Consider the following 18,233-nt stretch of genomic DNA (forward strand, 5'->3'; position numbering starts at 1 on the left):
ATAAATTAAAAATATTTGATTTTTTAAAGATAAATTTTCAAAACAAATTAATTTTTTTTTGAAGAAATCAAAATGATATATAACCAAACGATTATCCTCCCAGCACAAGGTGTACCAGAAAAGAGCCAAAATTTACAAGAGTATTTCAACAGCAAAAATCAATAATTAGCCACAACCCGCACAAATGAATGGGTTTTGGCACCAGTGATGAAAGCTATAATGAAAAAAATACAACATGAGCTTTAAACCACCAAAAGGATAATAATTTTACTTTTTCCAAGAGTTGCAATGGAGAATTATCTTTACCGCTAAAGATCATGTCGTTTCTTTCCTTCCAAATCACCCAAACACAAGCGAACCAAAACAAATGCATGAGGGAACGCCTAGAATTAGCACCACCAGAAAGAGCACCAAACCGACAAAAGTGATCAACAATGTTATAATGATCCGGAGAATAAACACAAAGTCAATTTCGAACTAGTTGCCAAATTTGACCAAACAAGGGACAAGACAAAAAAAGATGATTCTCCGTTTCCTCAAAACCACAACCTGCTACACACATCTGAGCCTCTGATGGGATAACGCCTCTACGATACAAATTTGTCTTAGTAGGCAAGCGAAATTGAAACAGACGCCAGGAGAACACAATAACCTTCAAAGGAATGTCCTTCCTCCACAAAAGAGCCTCCGGGATACAAGCAACGGGGAGGGGCCGCACAATAAGGATTAAAAAATAATTAATATTCTTTTAGAAAAGTCTCTTTTAAAATTACCAATACAATGAATAAAAGCTCAATAATTAAAAAGTTAACTTTTCAAAATACCCGATAAAACATAACAAAAGTCGTGTCAAGTACATAAAAATACCTCTTATACAATTGTCACTAAATTATAGGTTTAATTCCACCTTTGGCCCCCTAACTAATGAAAATACAAAACAGCCCCTGTATATTGGATCTTTGGCAATTTTGGCCCCCAAGGTCAATTTGGACTCGTTCAACGCACACGTGTATTTTTTAAATTTTTATTATTATTTAAAATATATATATATATATTTTTTGTAATTAAAAAAATAAATTTTTTTATTATTTAAAAAAAGTACATTTTTTAATTAAAAAATATATTTTTTATTTTTTAAAAATATTTATTTATTTTAAATTGCCACATCAGCGAAGACCAAATCAAAATTGGTCTTGGGGGTCAAAACTGCCAAAGATCCAATACATAGGGCGCTGTTTTATATTTTAATTAATTAGGGGTTAAAATTGCACCTTTTAAAAAGATAGGAGGTCAAAAGTGCAATTAAACCTAAATTATACAAGAGGTATTACAAACTGGACTACCAGAGCAGATCCGAACTCCTTGCGTATATAAACCACCCGAACCGGGCCCAAACAAAAAGTATTCATGAACTGTATAAACCGAGACACAACGAGAGAGTATCTAGTAGTGTTGCAATAACAAGTCATTGCTTAGACTCTATTCCATAAATTCTCTCGTGCGTGTTTCTTCTTCGCATTTTCACCGAAAATACAATTCCGGTTAGATACAATGGTGGAGGAAGCTCCGCCTTCTTCACTGATTACTCTCTGTATCGATCATCTCGCTAACCAACTCCTCTTCGGTATACAATTTTCATTCTCTATCTATATTGATTGAATATTGTAATGTCTATGAGAAATTATAACCTAAATTTTGAAACTGTTTCAGGGGAAGATGAAGTTATTGCTATTATTCCAGTTATATATGAACTTCCATCACATTTGCTAGATGATTTGATTTCGCGTTTAACTCCTCATGCATTGTATCATTTCCACCTTCACATGTACGTTTTGTTAATCAACTCCATTTTTGCTAATTATTATTGTTTATCTGAACTATTATCTGGAAGGTAAAATTTAAGAATGAATCACTGATAAGTTTGTTATGAATTGTAGGTCAATCAATTTCATATGATTTTCACTGAAATTGTTTTTTTTTTTTTTAATCATGTAATATTATTCCTTCATTGATCAATGATGACTAATGTGATACATGTTATTTTCATTTTTAGCTTTTTTGTTTTTGTTTTTGGAATTTGTTAATCTCATGCAGCAAGTTTTTGATCTTTACGATTTTAGGGTTAAATTGGTGATTCATGTTGATCAGTGGTTTTTTTGTGTTTGTGATTTTTTTAATCATATAGTATTAGCCCTTAATTGATCAATCAGGACTGTTGTGATATGATATTTTCAATTTTAGTTTTTTCTTTTTTTTTGGAATTTTGTTAATTTCACGCACCAAGTTGTTTGATCTTTACGATTTTAGGGATAAGTTGGGGATTCATGTTGATTGGTGTTTTTTTTGTGTATTTTGAGTACTAGCTGTCATATTGTTCTGTTTTATACTATTTAGTGAGTGAATATGCAAACTGGTCATTGAAATTGTGATCATCGGTGAAAATAATCCCTAATTTTTGCAAATTGGCAAATACATCATTGAAATTGCAAGATGTTAGTTAAAAGTCATTCTGATAACTTTAATTGTTTGAGACTATATTTTTACACATTAGTTGAATATGTGGTCCCTCCAAGTTGATTTCGCATCAATTTCACCACACTAGATGCCAATTTGTCTATGAAGTATAGGTCTCTTAATGACTAACTTTGTCAGTGATTGTCCCTGCACAATTGCAATTACTGACAGTTTTGTCCATGAGTTGATTTAAATTTCATAGGCAATTAAATCCCTAGTGAAGTGAAATTTATTTGGAATCTACATGCAACGTGACACGTGCAGTTAATGTGACAAGCCATAGCCTCTAACGGCAAAAATTAACATAGGGACTATTTTGACCGATGTTTACAATTTTGAGGCCAGGTTTCTTATTCATGTCACTATTTAGTGTTGTGTTGATAGGAGGAGAGTTTCTCAGTAGATCGCGTAATAGTGGTTCAGTGCTTTGTTAGCTGCTGATGTCAATCTCTATGTTCTTTTGATGTCTTTTGTTGGGTCATTGTTGTGTTATTTTTGGCACAAGAGAAAGTTAAAAAACGTAACATTCTCCATTCAACACTAACTTCAGTTTCTGATAATTGATACAACAATTTCAATAATAGAACAGTACAGTGTTCTGCTAACCAACAATGATTATATAGCCTAAACCCCAAACACACTGTAACAATCATGGTGAAAAGACACACCAAACAACTACACAAGCACATCCCGAAACACCTGTGTACATCTTAAATTTCAGCATCTGAATAGTTATTATTGGTACAGGCCATTTCAGGATGTAAATGAGGAAGATTTTTCGCGTGATGACTCAACGAACAACAAGAGAAAACGTTCCAGGTTGAGGAGAATTTTATACTCATCTGGTTTCCGCAAATGCATTCTAGTGTTATCCTTGTTGGTTATGAATTTGTGAATGGAATCTTGTTATTACAGGGATTGGAATCTAAATACAGCCTGGCAGAAGTTGTTTGAGTTGCGGTGGCCTGATCTCATTAATCAGATTCAACCATCCGACTGGCAGAAAGCATATTGGGAAGCCCATTTGCAAAAGTATTTACACCATAAAGCATTATATTATGTCTATCAATTGATATCGTTTTCTCTCAAAATTTATATTTTTGTATAATCTACTTGAAATAACAGCTGTCTGGATGAAGCAGCAGAGATAGCACTAATCTCACCTTTTAAAGGACGTCTTGCGGACATAAATATTTCTGGTACTATGCTAAGTTGCTTTCTCTGTAATGAAATTTTCAATGCGAAGTTGCCTTTGATATGTTTATGTTAATTGAGAAATTGTTAGAGATGTGGGTCATGAGAAGGGTTGGGAGGAGGAGAGAATCTTGCCATTTAAGAGGCTTGTGGCCTGTGGGCATTTGTGAGGTTTGCAGACCCTCAAAGTTCTGCAGTTTTGTAGTCCTGCAGTCAAGACAATTTTTCCTATTTTCTTCTAATACTAGTTCCTATCATATCCGTATCAGGCTTATAGCTCCAGAATAGGAAAAAGTATGTTCATTTTTGGAAAACAAGGGAATTTTTCCTATTTTCATCTAATTAAACACTGGTTCCTATCAGGCTTATAGCTCCAGAAAGTATGTTCACTTTTTAAAGTGGTTATGGAATAAGTCGATTTTGTTCCTCATAAAAGAATGTTGCTAGTGTTCTTTTAGTCAAAGAAGAAATGTGATTGTAACATGTTGCTTTTCACTTTTAAGGATATAGATAGTTTTTAAGACTTTGATACGTTGAACGCCTTTGGCGGATGACAAAGAATGAATGAGCAATATAGATGATTCAAAGTTTGTTCAATTGATTGATTATCCTGTTGGGAAAACTACTGAAGTTCCATTTTATTCTTTAAGTATTTTCTGTGATTGTGATATCTCCTACGTGAGTATAAAGCTTCTGAGCTTTTGAGAAGAAAAAAATTTAGTTGCAAAGAGTTTGCTTTGACATCAATCACATTCACAGTCTGTATACTTAAGATGCCTTAAACTTTATGCTTAAATAATCTTTTCTGTGTGGTGCACAACCCACTTCACTCTGTTTTATTTTGTCAATTGATAATTATTGAATTTTCTTCCCTTTTGTACTCTTCTTTTCAGAGAGCATACTGCGCCATATTGGTTTTGTGAGACTTGCAGAGCATGAATATGATAAATATTCAAAACTCTCTTATCATTGCCTACAATTTGGAAGCCATGTGAGGTAACATGTTAAATTGTTATCTTCTATTATAATTTATATGAAAACGATCAGTTTTGATAGCCTTTATATAGTAAAGGAGTGACCCAGAATTCAAACCCCACGATTCTTAACTAGACATGATTTAACTTCCGTCAAACTTTGGATTACCAAAGTTGATATTTCCCCTGGGAATTGGAGGGTTAAAATAAAAATATAATAAAGGGGTTAACCATGGATTACATTTTTGTATTCATGGAAAAATACTTTCTTTCTATTGGTAAAGGTCAAATGCTTTGACTGTTGTGGCAGCCACCTTCTAGGTTCGATCATTTTGATAGTGAGGCATTCTGGTTGCATCTAGGTAGTGACAGTCACACAAATATTCAAAGAGAATTGCTAAAATTACTCAATTTGACAAATTGTAACCGAAAATAAGATCTGAATTTAATTCCAATTAAGTCACGGCAACACTTTTAAGACATTAGCTAGTTCAAATGACCTGAAACATAGTGATGTAATTGTAAATGCACATCCAACCAAATGCAATTCAAGAGGCCAAGCGATACACTCAATAACAAATATTAGGATATGAAATGAAAGGATAACACAATAATTGCTTTTGATGGTATGTCAGAATCATGGCGACCCACCGTGATTTTCCAAAAGCTACACTTTGTAGCTTCTGCAAAATCACAGTGGATTGTCGTGAGATACCAAACATACACCAATTTACTGCTTGGTTTGGCGGTGGTGTAAGAAAACGCACGTCCAGATGGCTTTGCGCGTGATTTTAAAGAAGCTTCAAATACTAGCTTCCTTGTGGCCGCACATATGTAACGCCCACACTAAACGTATCTAGACAGTTTAGTATGTGCATTATCTTTAGTATTGGATACATTAAAATTTACAACATAAATTCTTCGAATGAATATCTTATACAACAATGCGCGTTCGTACAATCAACAATACAAACTACTCGTCCAAAAACATAGAAAATACATTCTTGAAATCGAAACATCCTGCAGCGGGTACGAACGAACACTTGCTGAATATCCATCCGGCTACAGCTTGCTAGATCCTGCCACATCAACCTGCTTGATCTGAAACAAATAAGGATTGGGATGAGACATAATGTCTCAGTGAGTTCTACCCAATCCTAGGCTATAGGTAACCTCGGGGAAACCTATGGTCACCACGTGTCTACAATACAACCTGCCGGTTGATTATACGTGTGTGGGCTTGCTTTCCTAGACGGTTGTGCATACTAGTCCGTCGTAGGTTCTTCGTATCATAACTCCCAAGTCTTGTCTTACTTTACATGTCATGGCGGTCAAGGGAACCTAGGACCGCTATGTCGAGATACGATAAACGCATCGAGACCTAAACATAACTCATTCATGACATGTTCCTAAACTGGATGATTGGGGAGTCACTCAGACCGTCGACAGTGTATCATCTTTACTTGTGCTATTGCATAAACTTATTCTCGTCTCGTAACGTATCATAAACATACACATATTCATTCTTATGTTAGAAGTTAGCGTGTAACAAACAACATTATCTTGGTTCATTTTACGGAGTGCATCGGGTGGAGTAACCCCGAGTACATTCCCTTACTTGACCGATGAAAACCTAGCTAAGGTACACCGGACTCCCTCAGTGACGTGCGGGCCTACCTTGCGGAGCGTATCCCGTTCCCCTTGAGAACCTCTCGTATCCCCCTTGGCGTGGATAACGGAAAGCCACGACAACTACATCTTACTTTATGGTCTTGACCATATATGATATCTTGTCTTAGTACTTGCTTACTTAAACGTTCTTACTTATAGTGAATAGACTACATCTATCAATCCTTGGCTTAACGTTACTTAAGGTTCTTGCTAACTTTCTAGTTCTCGACAATCTATGTCGAGGCTCTATGCTTTCCCCATTCTTAGTTTATCGCTACCAAAACAAAACATGTTAAACTCTCTTGACCATTCTTGACATATATGCTAATATTGCCATGATTTTCATTTGAAGGATCAATCGTTGTAATGTGCGTTGTTTCGATGATGTTTAGGGGTTTTGTAATTGGAAAACATTGCAATAAAAGTATCGGAAGGCACTACAGGCACCCATACGAATCTACAAGCCATTTGAAAAAGATGGAAAGTCAGAGACTTCCGCTAATGGCTAAATAATTTCGCCAACGACGGTTTTCTTCTGGGGAATTTCGCTATTAGCGAAATAATTTTGCTAATAGCGAATTTCTTTGGGTCTGTAGTGCAGATTTTGCATTTTCACCCTAAATTCACCAAATCTTGATCCTGCAATGCACATTACACTTCCAGCAACTTATATAAACATTATAAACATTTTGCATGGCAATATTAACACATAATCAACAAGATTGGACATTGGGTACTAGGGATTTGTCATACCAACTTAACTAAAATCTTGCTTTCTTGCTAAGATTACACAACCCAAAGGTATGTTAAACTATCTAAGAACTCACCTAGTGATTGCAACAATCTCCAAGCTTCAATCACCAAACCCTAGCTCTTGATCTACTTGCATCCATGATTCTTGCTCACCAATCCAAACCCCAAAGTTTCAATCCACTCTTATGGTTGTTTCTTGCTTGTTGAATTGCTAGCATCCATACTTGATTCATCAATTACACAAACTTGGAAGCTTGAGGGAAGAAGATTGAGGAATGGGGGCGCCATTCTAGAGAGAAGGAGGAGAGAATTTCTTCTCTTGTATTCTAGAGTGAGAAGCAACATGAAAATAATGAAGGTTCTTGGTCCAACATGCTTATATACTCCTTGTGCGAAAATACTAAAATGCCATTCTTCTTAATCGTGTTTACACTGACACTGATAATTCAACCCGTGATTAACTGACATCACATAATAAAATAAACATTCTCTGTCGTACTTGCTTCCCATGAATATTCGTCCTCTGATATGTTTGACTGGTCATATCCCAATGATCGTCGAGCGGGATATTACAGCATATTTACGTGGACTCTGCCGCGATAACAAACACATTATAAGTCATTCTTCAAAGTCATGTTCCCCAAAGTCGAAATCATTGACCAACTCTTCTAAGTGTGGCAATTGACTCCATTTATTCATCGTCCATCCATTGCATCCAACTATCAATCCATTGACTATACAATAAAATTGTTAATAGATTGGATCCGGTTCCTCTATTTTCTTTTTAAATCCAATCGATAACTTTTTATTTAACGATCCAACTTTTTTCAAACAATCCAATGGATCATTTTTATGAGTGAACTCCAATGGATTTTTTTTTTTGTTAAAAAATAAAATAGATTTATGTAAAAACGAAAAAATAATTATAATTATTTTAAAAATTAATATTTTCATTAATTAAAAATCAAAGGTAATTATCACCAGGCCGGCCGTTGGTTGCCACTTTTGGCCTCAGTTAGCCAAAGCTGCTACCACCGCCACTTCCATGTATTATAATTAAAATTATTAATAAAATTTTTAAATAATAATAATTTCTTTTTTAGAGATTTGTTTTATATAATTTAATAAATGGATTGGAAATATTGTAATGGATGGTTTTATATTTCAGTGGATTGATTAGATATTTTGAACTGACTTTTATTGGGTTGTAAATGGATTGTTTGAATTCATCCAATTACAATCCAAATCCAAGGTTAATATAGAACATGCCCCCTCACGTGAGAGGCAAAAGAGCGTTCGGTGCATCATAAAATAACACTCTTGTTTTTTTTCATTTTAATCGGAGCTTATTGATTCTTAGTCGCACTATTGATGCATGTATCATTCACAATCCATCACATGATACGAATCATTGGCTTGCCCAACTACATCAAATTATGATCACCCATGCATGTATCAAAAGATTCTAAGCCATTTACAATCCATCACATAATACAAATCACTGGCGTGCCAAATTGTATTGAAATGTGATCACTGCATTTTGTCTTGATTATTTTTTTCACTTCTTTTATCAATTTGTCTTGATGCAGTTGTCTGAGACTGCAGAATATTCTGTGCTCTGCAGAAACTACTGTAAGTTGTGTGCTATCTACAATATCATGAAACACTCCTTGATTACTCTGCATTATTTAGTTAATCTTTTTGGAATCACTTTCATCATATTGTCATCTTGTTAAATGCATCTGTAGTTTTCATAACCTTAAGGAAAGCACTGACAGCTACTTGTTATATACATTAACTTTCTGTCCATGATATCTGCTACTTTGAAAATTTTGATTTGTAACTTTGAGAGAGTTCACATTTTATTGTGAGTGCAGAATTACAACTGAATACAATCAGCATGGTAGAGTAGTATACAGAAGCAGTGTGCATGCACTGTTTCTGTTAGTTGGTAACTTAATCTGTTGGAGTTAGCCGTTAGGTATGGAAATTATTGTGTTAGTTCTCACTTTGATGTAATCTTCACTCACTATTAGCGAGTTCCCCTTTTACCTAATCATTCAGTGAAACCTGCACTCACTATTCTACTTCTCTACAGTGAAGCACAGATGCGGAAGTCTTATGGCGTGCCACCGTGTCCGACACAGTTCCGACACCAACATAACCGACGCGCATCTGCTGTATCCACCAAAAAAACGTACAAGAGTGGGGCACGGACACGACACCGCGGTGCTCGTCAAACAGGACACGACCCAACACAAAAAAACCCAAAAAAAGAAAAAGAAATAATGAAACTAGGTTAACTAGCTCGCATCTCCACATTTTCTATAGTATAAATGCCACACACACCACTTCAAATCTATTATCGCCGCCATGACCTCCTACCAGACATATTCTGTGCCGCCGTCTGCTTCCTTTCTTCTATCCATGGCGTCGTTGAATTTCCCAGTTCCATGTATATCTGCTTCCTTTTGTTTTGTTTGTTTTTGAATTCTGCTTAAATTTAATCCTCCGTCTCTGCTTTGTCCTGCTTCCTTTGTTGTTAGAAAGGAAGCGAAACAAAGCAGGGATGAAGGATAAAATTCAAGCAGAATTTAGAAACAAAGAAAGCGGAAGGAAGCAGATATACCTGGAACTGGGAAATTCAACGACGCCGTGGATAGAAGAAAGGAAGTAGACGGCAGAGCAGGACAAGTCTGGTCGGAGATCACGACGGTGATGACAGATTTAGAGTGAGGTGAGTGGCTATTATATTGTAGAAGATGTGGAGACACGAGTTAATTAACCTAGTTTTCGTTCTTCCTTTTTTTATTTTTGGGTTTTTTTGTGTTAGACCGTGTCCTATTTGACGAGCACCGCAGTGTCGGGTCTGTGTCGCACCGTTGTACGTTTTTTTTTGTTGGATATGGCAGATGCGGATCAAGTCCGCGTCATACGTGTGTGGTAACCACGGTGAATCGCCATACTACCGCCATGTATTCATTGGTAGAAACTAGAAACCAATTTTGTTTGATATTGTCAAAGTATTTTGCAACTTTTGTATTCATAATTCGATTGCACCAATTCATTATAATAATTTTCTTATTGCCTTGTTCAAAATATTGCAAGTTTTAGAGAAATGGTCTCCAAAATATATTTTGAATGTTGAGAACCAACTGGTATTCATGCATTATGCATTTTGAACAGTCAATAAAGTGGGAGGGGGTGGGGGGTTCCCTTGAATCTATCTGCAATTTCCACAATATATTATATTTATCGTACAATTCAAGACATGCATTATATGATGTTTTCATATGCTTCAACTTTTTAATGCTTTAAACCACGTAACATATATTCATCATAGACCCTGATTTTGACTTGCAGCGTTTATTGAGAGAATGCAAGCTGCAGAGTATGGTGGTAAGATGTATCCGATCTGTGGAACAAGTGAGCTCTCTTTCTCCGATAGATATGTATTATCTATGCTCCCTCAGTCCCTAGTAATAAGCACTCTTTCAGAACAAAATTGTCGCCAAATATAAGCATTTTTTTTTCCTTCCAAACATAACCCTAATTAATAATACTGTTTTGTTTTGGAACATGAAAAATCAATATTAAACACTTCTATGCTCATCACATATAATCACAATTTCATTAACATAAACCACAAGGCAGATATATATTTTTGATGATGAGCATTTAAGAAAAACAAAGCAATCTAACCCTTAGCAGATCATCACATTTTAGCAATGAGGAGTGTTTGAGTTTCACAATCTCGCGAAGCACCTTATAGATTGGAGTGTAGATAGATCGTTTTACTTTGTACATATGATTTACTATATCAATATTTTTTCCTACTGTAAACTATGGACTGCCTCATCATGACTTGATGATTTCATTTGTATTCACTGTTTCACAGGTTAATGGATTATGCAGACTGATCAATCAACATAGCAGGACATTAACGTCCCTGGAGTTTATTCACTGCACACTCTACGAAAATTTTCTTAATACACTACTTGATTCTGTTGTCAGAAAGAGCGTACATAAATATGCGCTCCAAAAACACGGGCTCCAACACCTCTCAATCGTCTCCTCAAGTTTCGGACCATGCACTGGTTCTTTACCTACTGGGCTTCAATCACTCTTGTCTTCAGCAAGGTACATGAATGAATGTAAACTGTTTTTTTTTTTTTTTGTTTATTCGCAAACTTCTTCACACTCTTTTTTATGTGCTATTCCTATTTGTTATTTTATCAAAGTTTGATATGTTCTCTGAGTGATCACTATTTCAAGACTTCGTATGATGATCTTAATATAAATGAATAATGGCTGATGCATTTGCTATTTCTCTGGAAATCCATTGTAGAGTTGTTTCTCCAGTTTTTGTTTTATTTGGCTAGCTATGGGTGGTAGAGTAGGGTGATTATGTTCATATATATCGCGTCTATTTGAATGATAATATTACGATGATAACATCGATTTCGGATATTGAAGAAATTGACAAACTTGAGAAGCATTCATCTTATGATAATGTATTGGATCTAGTACTGAAGTTAATCTCCTGCTCTGTTCCTCACTTGGCAATTGTTTTATCAGACTATTTAAATCATTTGCAATTGTTTGCTTGATTAATTATGTTATTTTTTTTTTTTTTTATTGTGTGTTTGTATGACTAGATCGTAGCTTTTCTGTCTCTTGTTAAGTATTTACCTTCTTTCATGCTGATATTGCTGCTAGGTCCATGTGCTCATTAAAACTATGTGGCAGTCGCCTTGGACGGAATTTTGCAAAAGCTCTTTTTGTGACTCTTCTCAGTGTTTCCTCATGCATATCTGTCCTTGACCTTGCTGAGAATGAAGTAAGTTTATCATCTACAAAATCTTCTGTGTTCGGACTTATTATCACTGTAAGCTAACATAAATTTCATGCATACCATTCAAGATATCGGGATGCCTTTCTCACTTTAACAGGAGAGTACCAAGTTATTTACGCGAGTCACATATTGGAATTGGAGAGTCCTTGCAACTCTTGCGTGTACTCAACCTGAGGTAGCACCATACTAAATAGTTGTGTTTTCTGTGTGATATGAGAAATCTTTGATAATTTAACGTGTACACTAAGTATGAGAAAATTTCTCTGTAACTTTATCACGTCATGCTTTGGTATATGGGTGTTCGCAGTCCAATTGAGGTGAAAAGCCATTTGATCCAAAGTTTTAAGTAGTATGTGGTTCTGTTTAGATTGTTTCCTCAAAAGAATCTAATATGATCCAATTCAATTAAGTTCGGTCTGGATTTGATCGGTTCATTCAGTTTTACTAATATGCATAATTACATATTTATATAATGTCAAATAACGTAATACAAGCTAAATTATGTTTGTAATTGTTAAAATTAAGAATCTTCAGATATTCCTTTAATTGTATAACTTCCTGCATTGATTGTTATTCTAGAGTATACAACTTCCTAGGCTAGTGCCTACTCATTAAGCATTCAATGCATTTATTGTAAAATCGTTATAAATACAAGGTGTGTGTGATCTCATTATAGACACAGAATTTACAGGGTTCACATATTTTTACATTAACATATATAATTGCAAGGAACTGAAGATTAATAACACAATAACAAATGAAAAGAGAGAAAGAGTTTTGTATTATTGATGATAATGGACAATTACAATTGAGAGATTCTCAATAGCCACAGGGAAAGCCCTTACAGAGAGCTAAAAGCTCTCTTTTCTACTCAGTTGATTATTACACTGGATGCCCAATTCTCACCCCAATCCCCCTTCTTAAGGAACTCTGCCAACAGAATACAGTTACCAGATATTCTCTCTGTCAGCTGCCAGCGCAGCAGGGCTGTACTCCTCTTCACTCTACGGGTGTAAACCCGCCTAGTGATAGGTTGACTCACTGGTCCAACATCATTAGCAGTGGCCCAACAATACCTCCTTCTGGGACTTCAACCTTGTACCCAAGTTTGAGGTGGGGAAACTTAAATAGTGGTCTAATTTGCACTCCGCATGTCTTCTTAAGGCAACCTTGCAGATTTACTAACCAAGGGGCTGAACAACAATAGCTTTGAAAGAATTGTTTCCAAGTTGGGAACGATAGATATTCATTCACGATCTTGTGGAGTGTTGCAAATAATGTATTTTTATTTTTATTATTAGTTTTTTTGTATTCCTCCCATTAGTCCATTATTAGTCAAGCCAATAAAGTTAGAATAATCTATATAAACACATCAGTGGTCGTACATTATTCATAACTTCAAATATAATATATACGCTTGGATTCAGTATTAAAAAAAGAATCTGAAATCTGATTCAATCCAAACCTAATGGTTTACACAAAAAGATCCAAAAGCATAAAATTCGGCTGTGTTTTTTTTGGAAAAAAAATTCTTCTGTTTGTAGCTGTTATTTGGATCGGTTAGGATGTGAACCACCCTAGTTTATTTCCCATCTTTTTATAGTCACCTTTAATATGAGCTGCTCTAAGACAATGTTGATAAGTTGTTTGCATATATGTTTTTCATTTCAGACAGTATTATATAAGCAGAGAATTTCTAATCTGATTTTTGTCACATAGGGGGAACAATCTACGGAAAGATGATGCAGAAAATCTTGGATATGCTTTTGCATACATGCCTAACTTGGAGGACCTAGATATAAGTGACAATCCAATTGAGGATGAAGGACTCAGGTCAATTTTATTCCTATTTTGTTGGTATATTTCGAAGATATGAAATCAGAGTTGAGTGTCTAATTGTCTACCATCAAACTTACAGGTATTTGATCCCATATTTTGCTGGAACATCTGAAATGTGCTCCCGCCTGGCTTGTTTGAAATTAGAGGCTTGTGACCTGTCCTGTGATGTAGTTAACCATCTACTAGATTCCCTTCCCGTCCTCAACGGAACATTGAAGTCTCTTTCCATTGCTGAAAATTGCCTTGGAAGGTTTGTGTGTAGGCTGTATTCATCTCCCGGTTCATCTCTCCACCTTAATTTTGATTGATTTTTCATATGCAGCAAAGTAGCAGGAGCTTTAGGAAGGTTTTTGAGCACACCTATCGAAGTACTTGATGCATCAGGCATTGATTTGCTTCCATCTGGTTTTCTAGAGCTTCAAAATATGCTGACGATAGAGGAGGAGCTTAGTTTGGTGATAATTAATATAAGGTTAGGATTAATACTTTATATTCTACGATTGCTTGTTTAATGTTGTAAAGTGACACTTTTTTCTATGTTGGCAGCAAAAACCGTGGTGGGATCCAAACTGCCAGGTTTTTGTCAAAACTCTTGCCACAGGCTCCACGACTTGTTGACGTGAATGCATCAAGTAATTGTATGCCTATTGAATCACTGTCCATCATCTCCTCTGCATTAAAGTTTGCAAAAGGTATTTATGGTGTTCCTGTCTCTTATATCGGTGACCTCTTGGATCTCAGATGCTGGCAGGTGGTAACTTCGTGGTTATTAAATTGATCAGTTATTATAACATGCCCACTAAATTCCCATCTGTCGCTATGTCTTGTTGCAATGTTACAGTCGTGTAAATAGCACCGATCACACACTCTAGGGAGGCATTACGGAAAGCATTTGAAAACCCAAAAACACACTATGTTTGTGGTAGTTTTTTTGGTTACAAAGTATGTTTGTGGTAGTTTAGGGGGTTTTGGGTCCAAGTAATCAGATCTCAGAGCTGAACACCTATGTGTTGAGAGCTCTTTTACTCCGCACCCATCCGACCTTCGAGGAACTTTTATAAAAAAAATTGAGTATTTATTCATATACTAGTATAAATTGATCTTCGAAGAATTTGTTTTAAAAAGAAAAGGTCAAGCATTCATTCATATATAGAATTGTTTAATCTGACATAAAAAAGTAATAGAATCATGGACATTGTGCTATGTCTAGGATTAATAAATATGATCTATGGTTACTTATACTCCAGCTTGCCAATAGTATAATATTATAGTGCAAGCAACTAATTTTAGCTAGAAGAATACTCCTGGTTCAACCTCATTTTTTTTTACAAAGAATGGATTATCTTCCAGGACAGTGAGTAGTTGTAGAACCTATTTGAATCTAGTTTGTTAAAATATATTTTGAAGTTCCGATATTTATTGTTTCAAATCTTTGACAGCTGCAGGTAATGTTCTGAATTTGGACTTGACGGGACATGACTGGGACTATACGCCAGAGCTTACTTCCCTTTGCACTGAATTTGTACATAATGGAAAGCCTATATTGATGCTTCCAGTATCATCGGCCACTGCTGCTCCTATTGATCATGATCCTTAGAAAACAATTTTCTTTGATTTCAACTAGTGTTCATGCTCAAACTGGTTTAAATTAAATAAATTAAAACTGTAGGCAGATAAAAAAAAACTTAAAAAACCGCACAAAACCACATTATTAGATGTTATTGGATTTTTTTGTTGTTGTGAAAACTGCTCGGATTTCAGATTTCCCAACTTTTTCAAAATCAAACCAAACCAAATAAAAAAATTTAAATACTGATTTTTTTATTGCTATGAGATATTTCATTAGTCTATTATTTGTTGGTTTTCAAATATTTTAATATTTTTCAAATATTACATTAATCTATCTATTATTTCAGATATTTTAATAATGTTTATTAATTTAATTTAATCTATATTTTGGTTATTTCACATGTTTCAAGTATAACCAGTCATATTCCTCAAAAAGAAAGTATGATCAATTATTGTTACTCTGTTAATTTTTGGTATATTACGTTATATTTTGCATTAAAATTATTTCAATTGTACTAATAGATTTTTTTTTATTTTTTTTTATTTTTAGAATTGTCATTTGGGATACCATAAACCGATCCAAACAAGACTGTTTTTAATTGGATTAGATTTCAAGTAATTTGAATCTTCGGATCAAATGATTTCCCCCTCAAAACCATTTCAAACTACACCGCAAACAATCCTAATTTCAACTATGTCACCATGTGGGTGACATAATTGAAATTGATAGTTGTTTTTGTTTCTGTATTAATCATTTTGTATGGTAGATCAGTTTTATTCATAATGCTCGCAAACTAAATTTATTTTGTATTTAACGTGGCACAAAGTTAAGGAGACTATATAAGTGTGTGTATATAATTTAATATTGGGCGGTTTCTCTTGTATGTTTGAAAGCAATCTGACTTTCTTTTTTTATAGATAGAGAAAAAGTCATATGATTTCATAACTATATATGAGGTTTTGTTTACTACCTAGTGTTTTGAGTTGTGATTTTGCTCATTTTAATTTCTTTATCCAATAATTTGGTCGCTCTTTTAAATTATCAATGAAATGTTTTATAGCGTAGCAATTGTCAATCATTCGGGACGGATTTGAGTATGAGGTCGGAATGAATGCTTATATCCTTGTTATCCATCTTACACTTGTGTTTTGAACATGAATAAAATTCAAACTCATAACCAAAAAAACCGTCATATCAAGGTGAGTTTGGACGAATACACGCGGGTATGTATTTTGTTGTCATGCCTAATTAAGTCCGAGTTTTAACTTTAATATTCACATGGCTCATGAGACCATAGAACATCTCTTTTGGTACGTAGTAAATTTTAAAGCTCTTTCTTGCAAAATTAATGTTAAGAACATAAATTATTTTTAGAGCAATCACAATGAATAGATGTTTCGTCTATTTAATATCAAGTTAAATAGGCATTTTTTTAAAGGAAAATAGACATTTTTATTGTTAAGCTAAAACTTTCGGTGCTTTTAGGAAATGATGTTTGTAGAATGACTATCTCTCTTTTCCTTTTTTTTAGAACTGACTCAATAAATTGTTTTTAAATAAATAAATATTGATGAAATACAATAATTTGTGAAACTCAATTAATAAATTTTGTGTGAGGCGTTGGGTTGGAGGAAGTGAGTGCTTATTTAGTAAATATTAATATTAAAAAATTATAAAAAAAAAAAACAGGATGTATACACACGAGACCGACTTAGACATTTAAATAGTTGAATTATTGAATGTTTAAGTCTTTTTTTTTTTTGTTCGAAATAGAATGTTTAAGTCTTAACTTTCTTGTTTAACCCTTAAAAATAAAATAAAATGCACCCTTAAAAATAAAATAAAATGCATCTACGAGGAAATGATCTCATGTGATGTAAACTAAATGATAAGAGAAATTTAAGGACCCAAATCTCACCCCAACTGGAGATGCTGCGTTTTCTGGCCTGCACTGTGGAATAATAAAGTAGCTTATGTATAATGTAGTCATGGTCATATGAAGATGAAAGACATTCCACCCATGAGAATAGAGACATTGAACAGAGCAGGAACATCTTATTATGGAATTCCTGAAGAATTGTTCTAGATTAGAGTTGCATTGTTCAGTAGCAATAGTTGTCCCTGTTTCAACGAATTATTTATGTTCATGCATTTGGCTCTACATTAACATATTTCATAGATGTTTTTTTGTTAAATCTAATTGCGGCAAAGGCAACGGACACAATCATGGATCATATAAAGCAACAATGGAGCAAATACATAACTTCCGTTGTAGCATTTTTTTTAGTTTTTCTTAATTTTTTTGTGTATGTACATAAAATTTTGTTCTCATTCAAAACAAGTGAATTGCATGATTGCTAATAAATTCGGTGCAATGTTTTAAGAATCTGATTGACCCAGGTAAATTGTCGGTTGGTTTGATCTCAATTGAACCGCAATCGGATTGAACCGTTTGAACTTTAGTTGCTTCAACGGTTTTTTTTCTTGCATTATTTATTTAAATCATTGCCGAACTAATTAACCAACGATTTATAAGTCTCTTTTATTCGATCTCTCATGCAACATAATACATTATTTGAAGTAAGTATATACGATTAGGCAGAGTTGGATTGGACAACAGTTTTTTAACACTATTTGAAGCGTATGGGTTTCTTGGACGTAACTTTTCAACTATATAGGTCTTTTACTTGAGGAATTGGTTTCATGGTAGATTAATTTTTCTTTCATATTTTAGGGAGTGCCCCAAAGGGGTTGTAGGCCAGCATTGGTATACCCTACAACTTAAGGTACCCAAGACAAGACTTCACAGGACTTGCATCATCATCCAAGCTACTTCATTGGCTTAATTGATGAAATTAATCAA

The 18,233-nt window shown here is 34.5% G+C and overlaps 1 protein-coding gene across 2 annotated transcripts; it reads left to right on the forward strand.

Annotated features, from left to right (window-relative positions):
* The first annotated feature begins 1,430 nt into the window (after positions 1-1,430).
* On the forward strand, positions 1,431-15,604 carry LOC11441496 (uncharacterized). Of its 2 annotated transcripts, none has more exons than XM_003625419.4 (16): positions 1,431-1,624; positions 1,711-1,825; positions 3,262-3,333; positions 3,430-3,546; positions 3,640-3,713; positions 4,602-4,704; positions 8,696-8,738; positions 10,470-10,532; positions 11,005-11,246; positions 11,826-11,946; positions 12,030-12,136; positions 13,681-13,794; positions 13,880-14,050; positions 14,123-14,272; positions 14,347-14,492; positions 15,240-15,604. In XM_003625419.4, exons 1-16 carry the CDS (start codon positions 1,552-1,554, stop codon positions 15,395-15,397), a joined length of 1,869 nt encoding a protein of 622 aa, XP_003625467.2. In that variant the 5' UTR covers positions 1,431-1,551; the 3' UTR covers positions 15,398-15,604. The 2 variants fall into 2 exon arrangements, with proteins under 2 accessions (XP_003625467.2, XP_013449959.1); XM_013594505.3 differs by having other exon boundaries at positions 15,246-15,604.
* Positions 15,605-18,233: the final 2,629 nt, after the last annotated feature.

This window comes from Medicago truncatula, chromosome 7 (assembly GCF_003473485.1).
Source record: "Medicago truncatula cultivar Jemalong A17 chromosome 7, MtrunA17r5.0-ANR, whole genome shotgun sequence".
NCBI lineage: Eukaryota > Viridiplantae > Streptophyta > Magnoliopsida > Fabales > Fabaceae > Medicago > Medicago truncatula.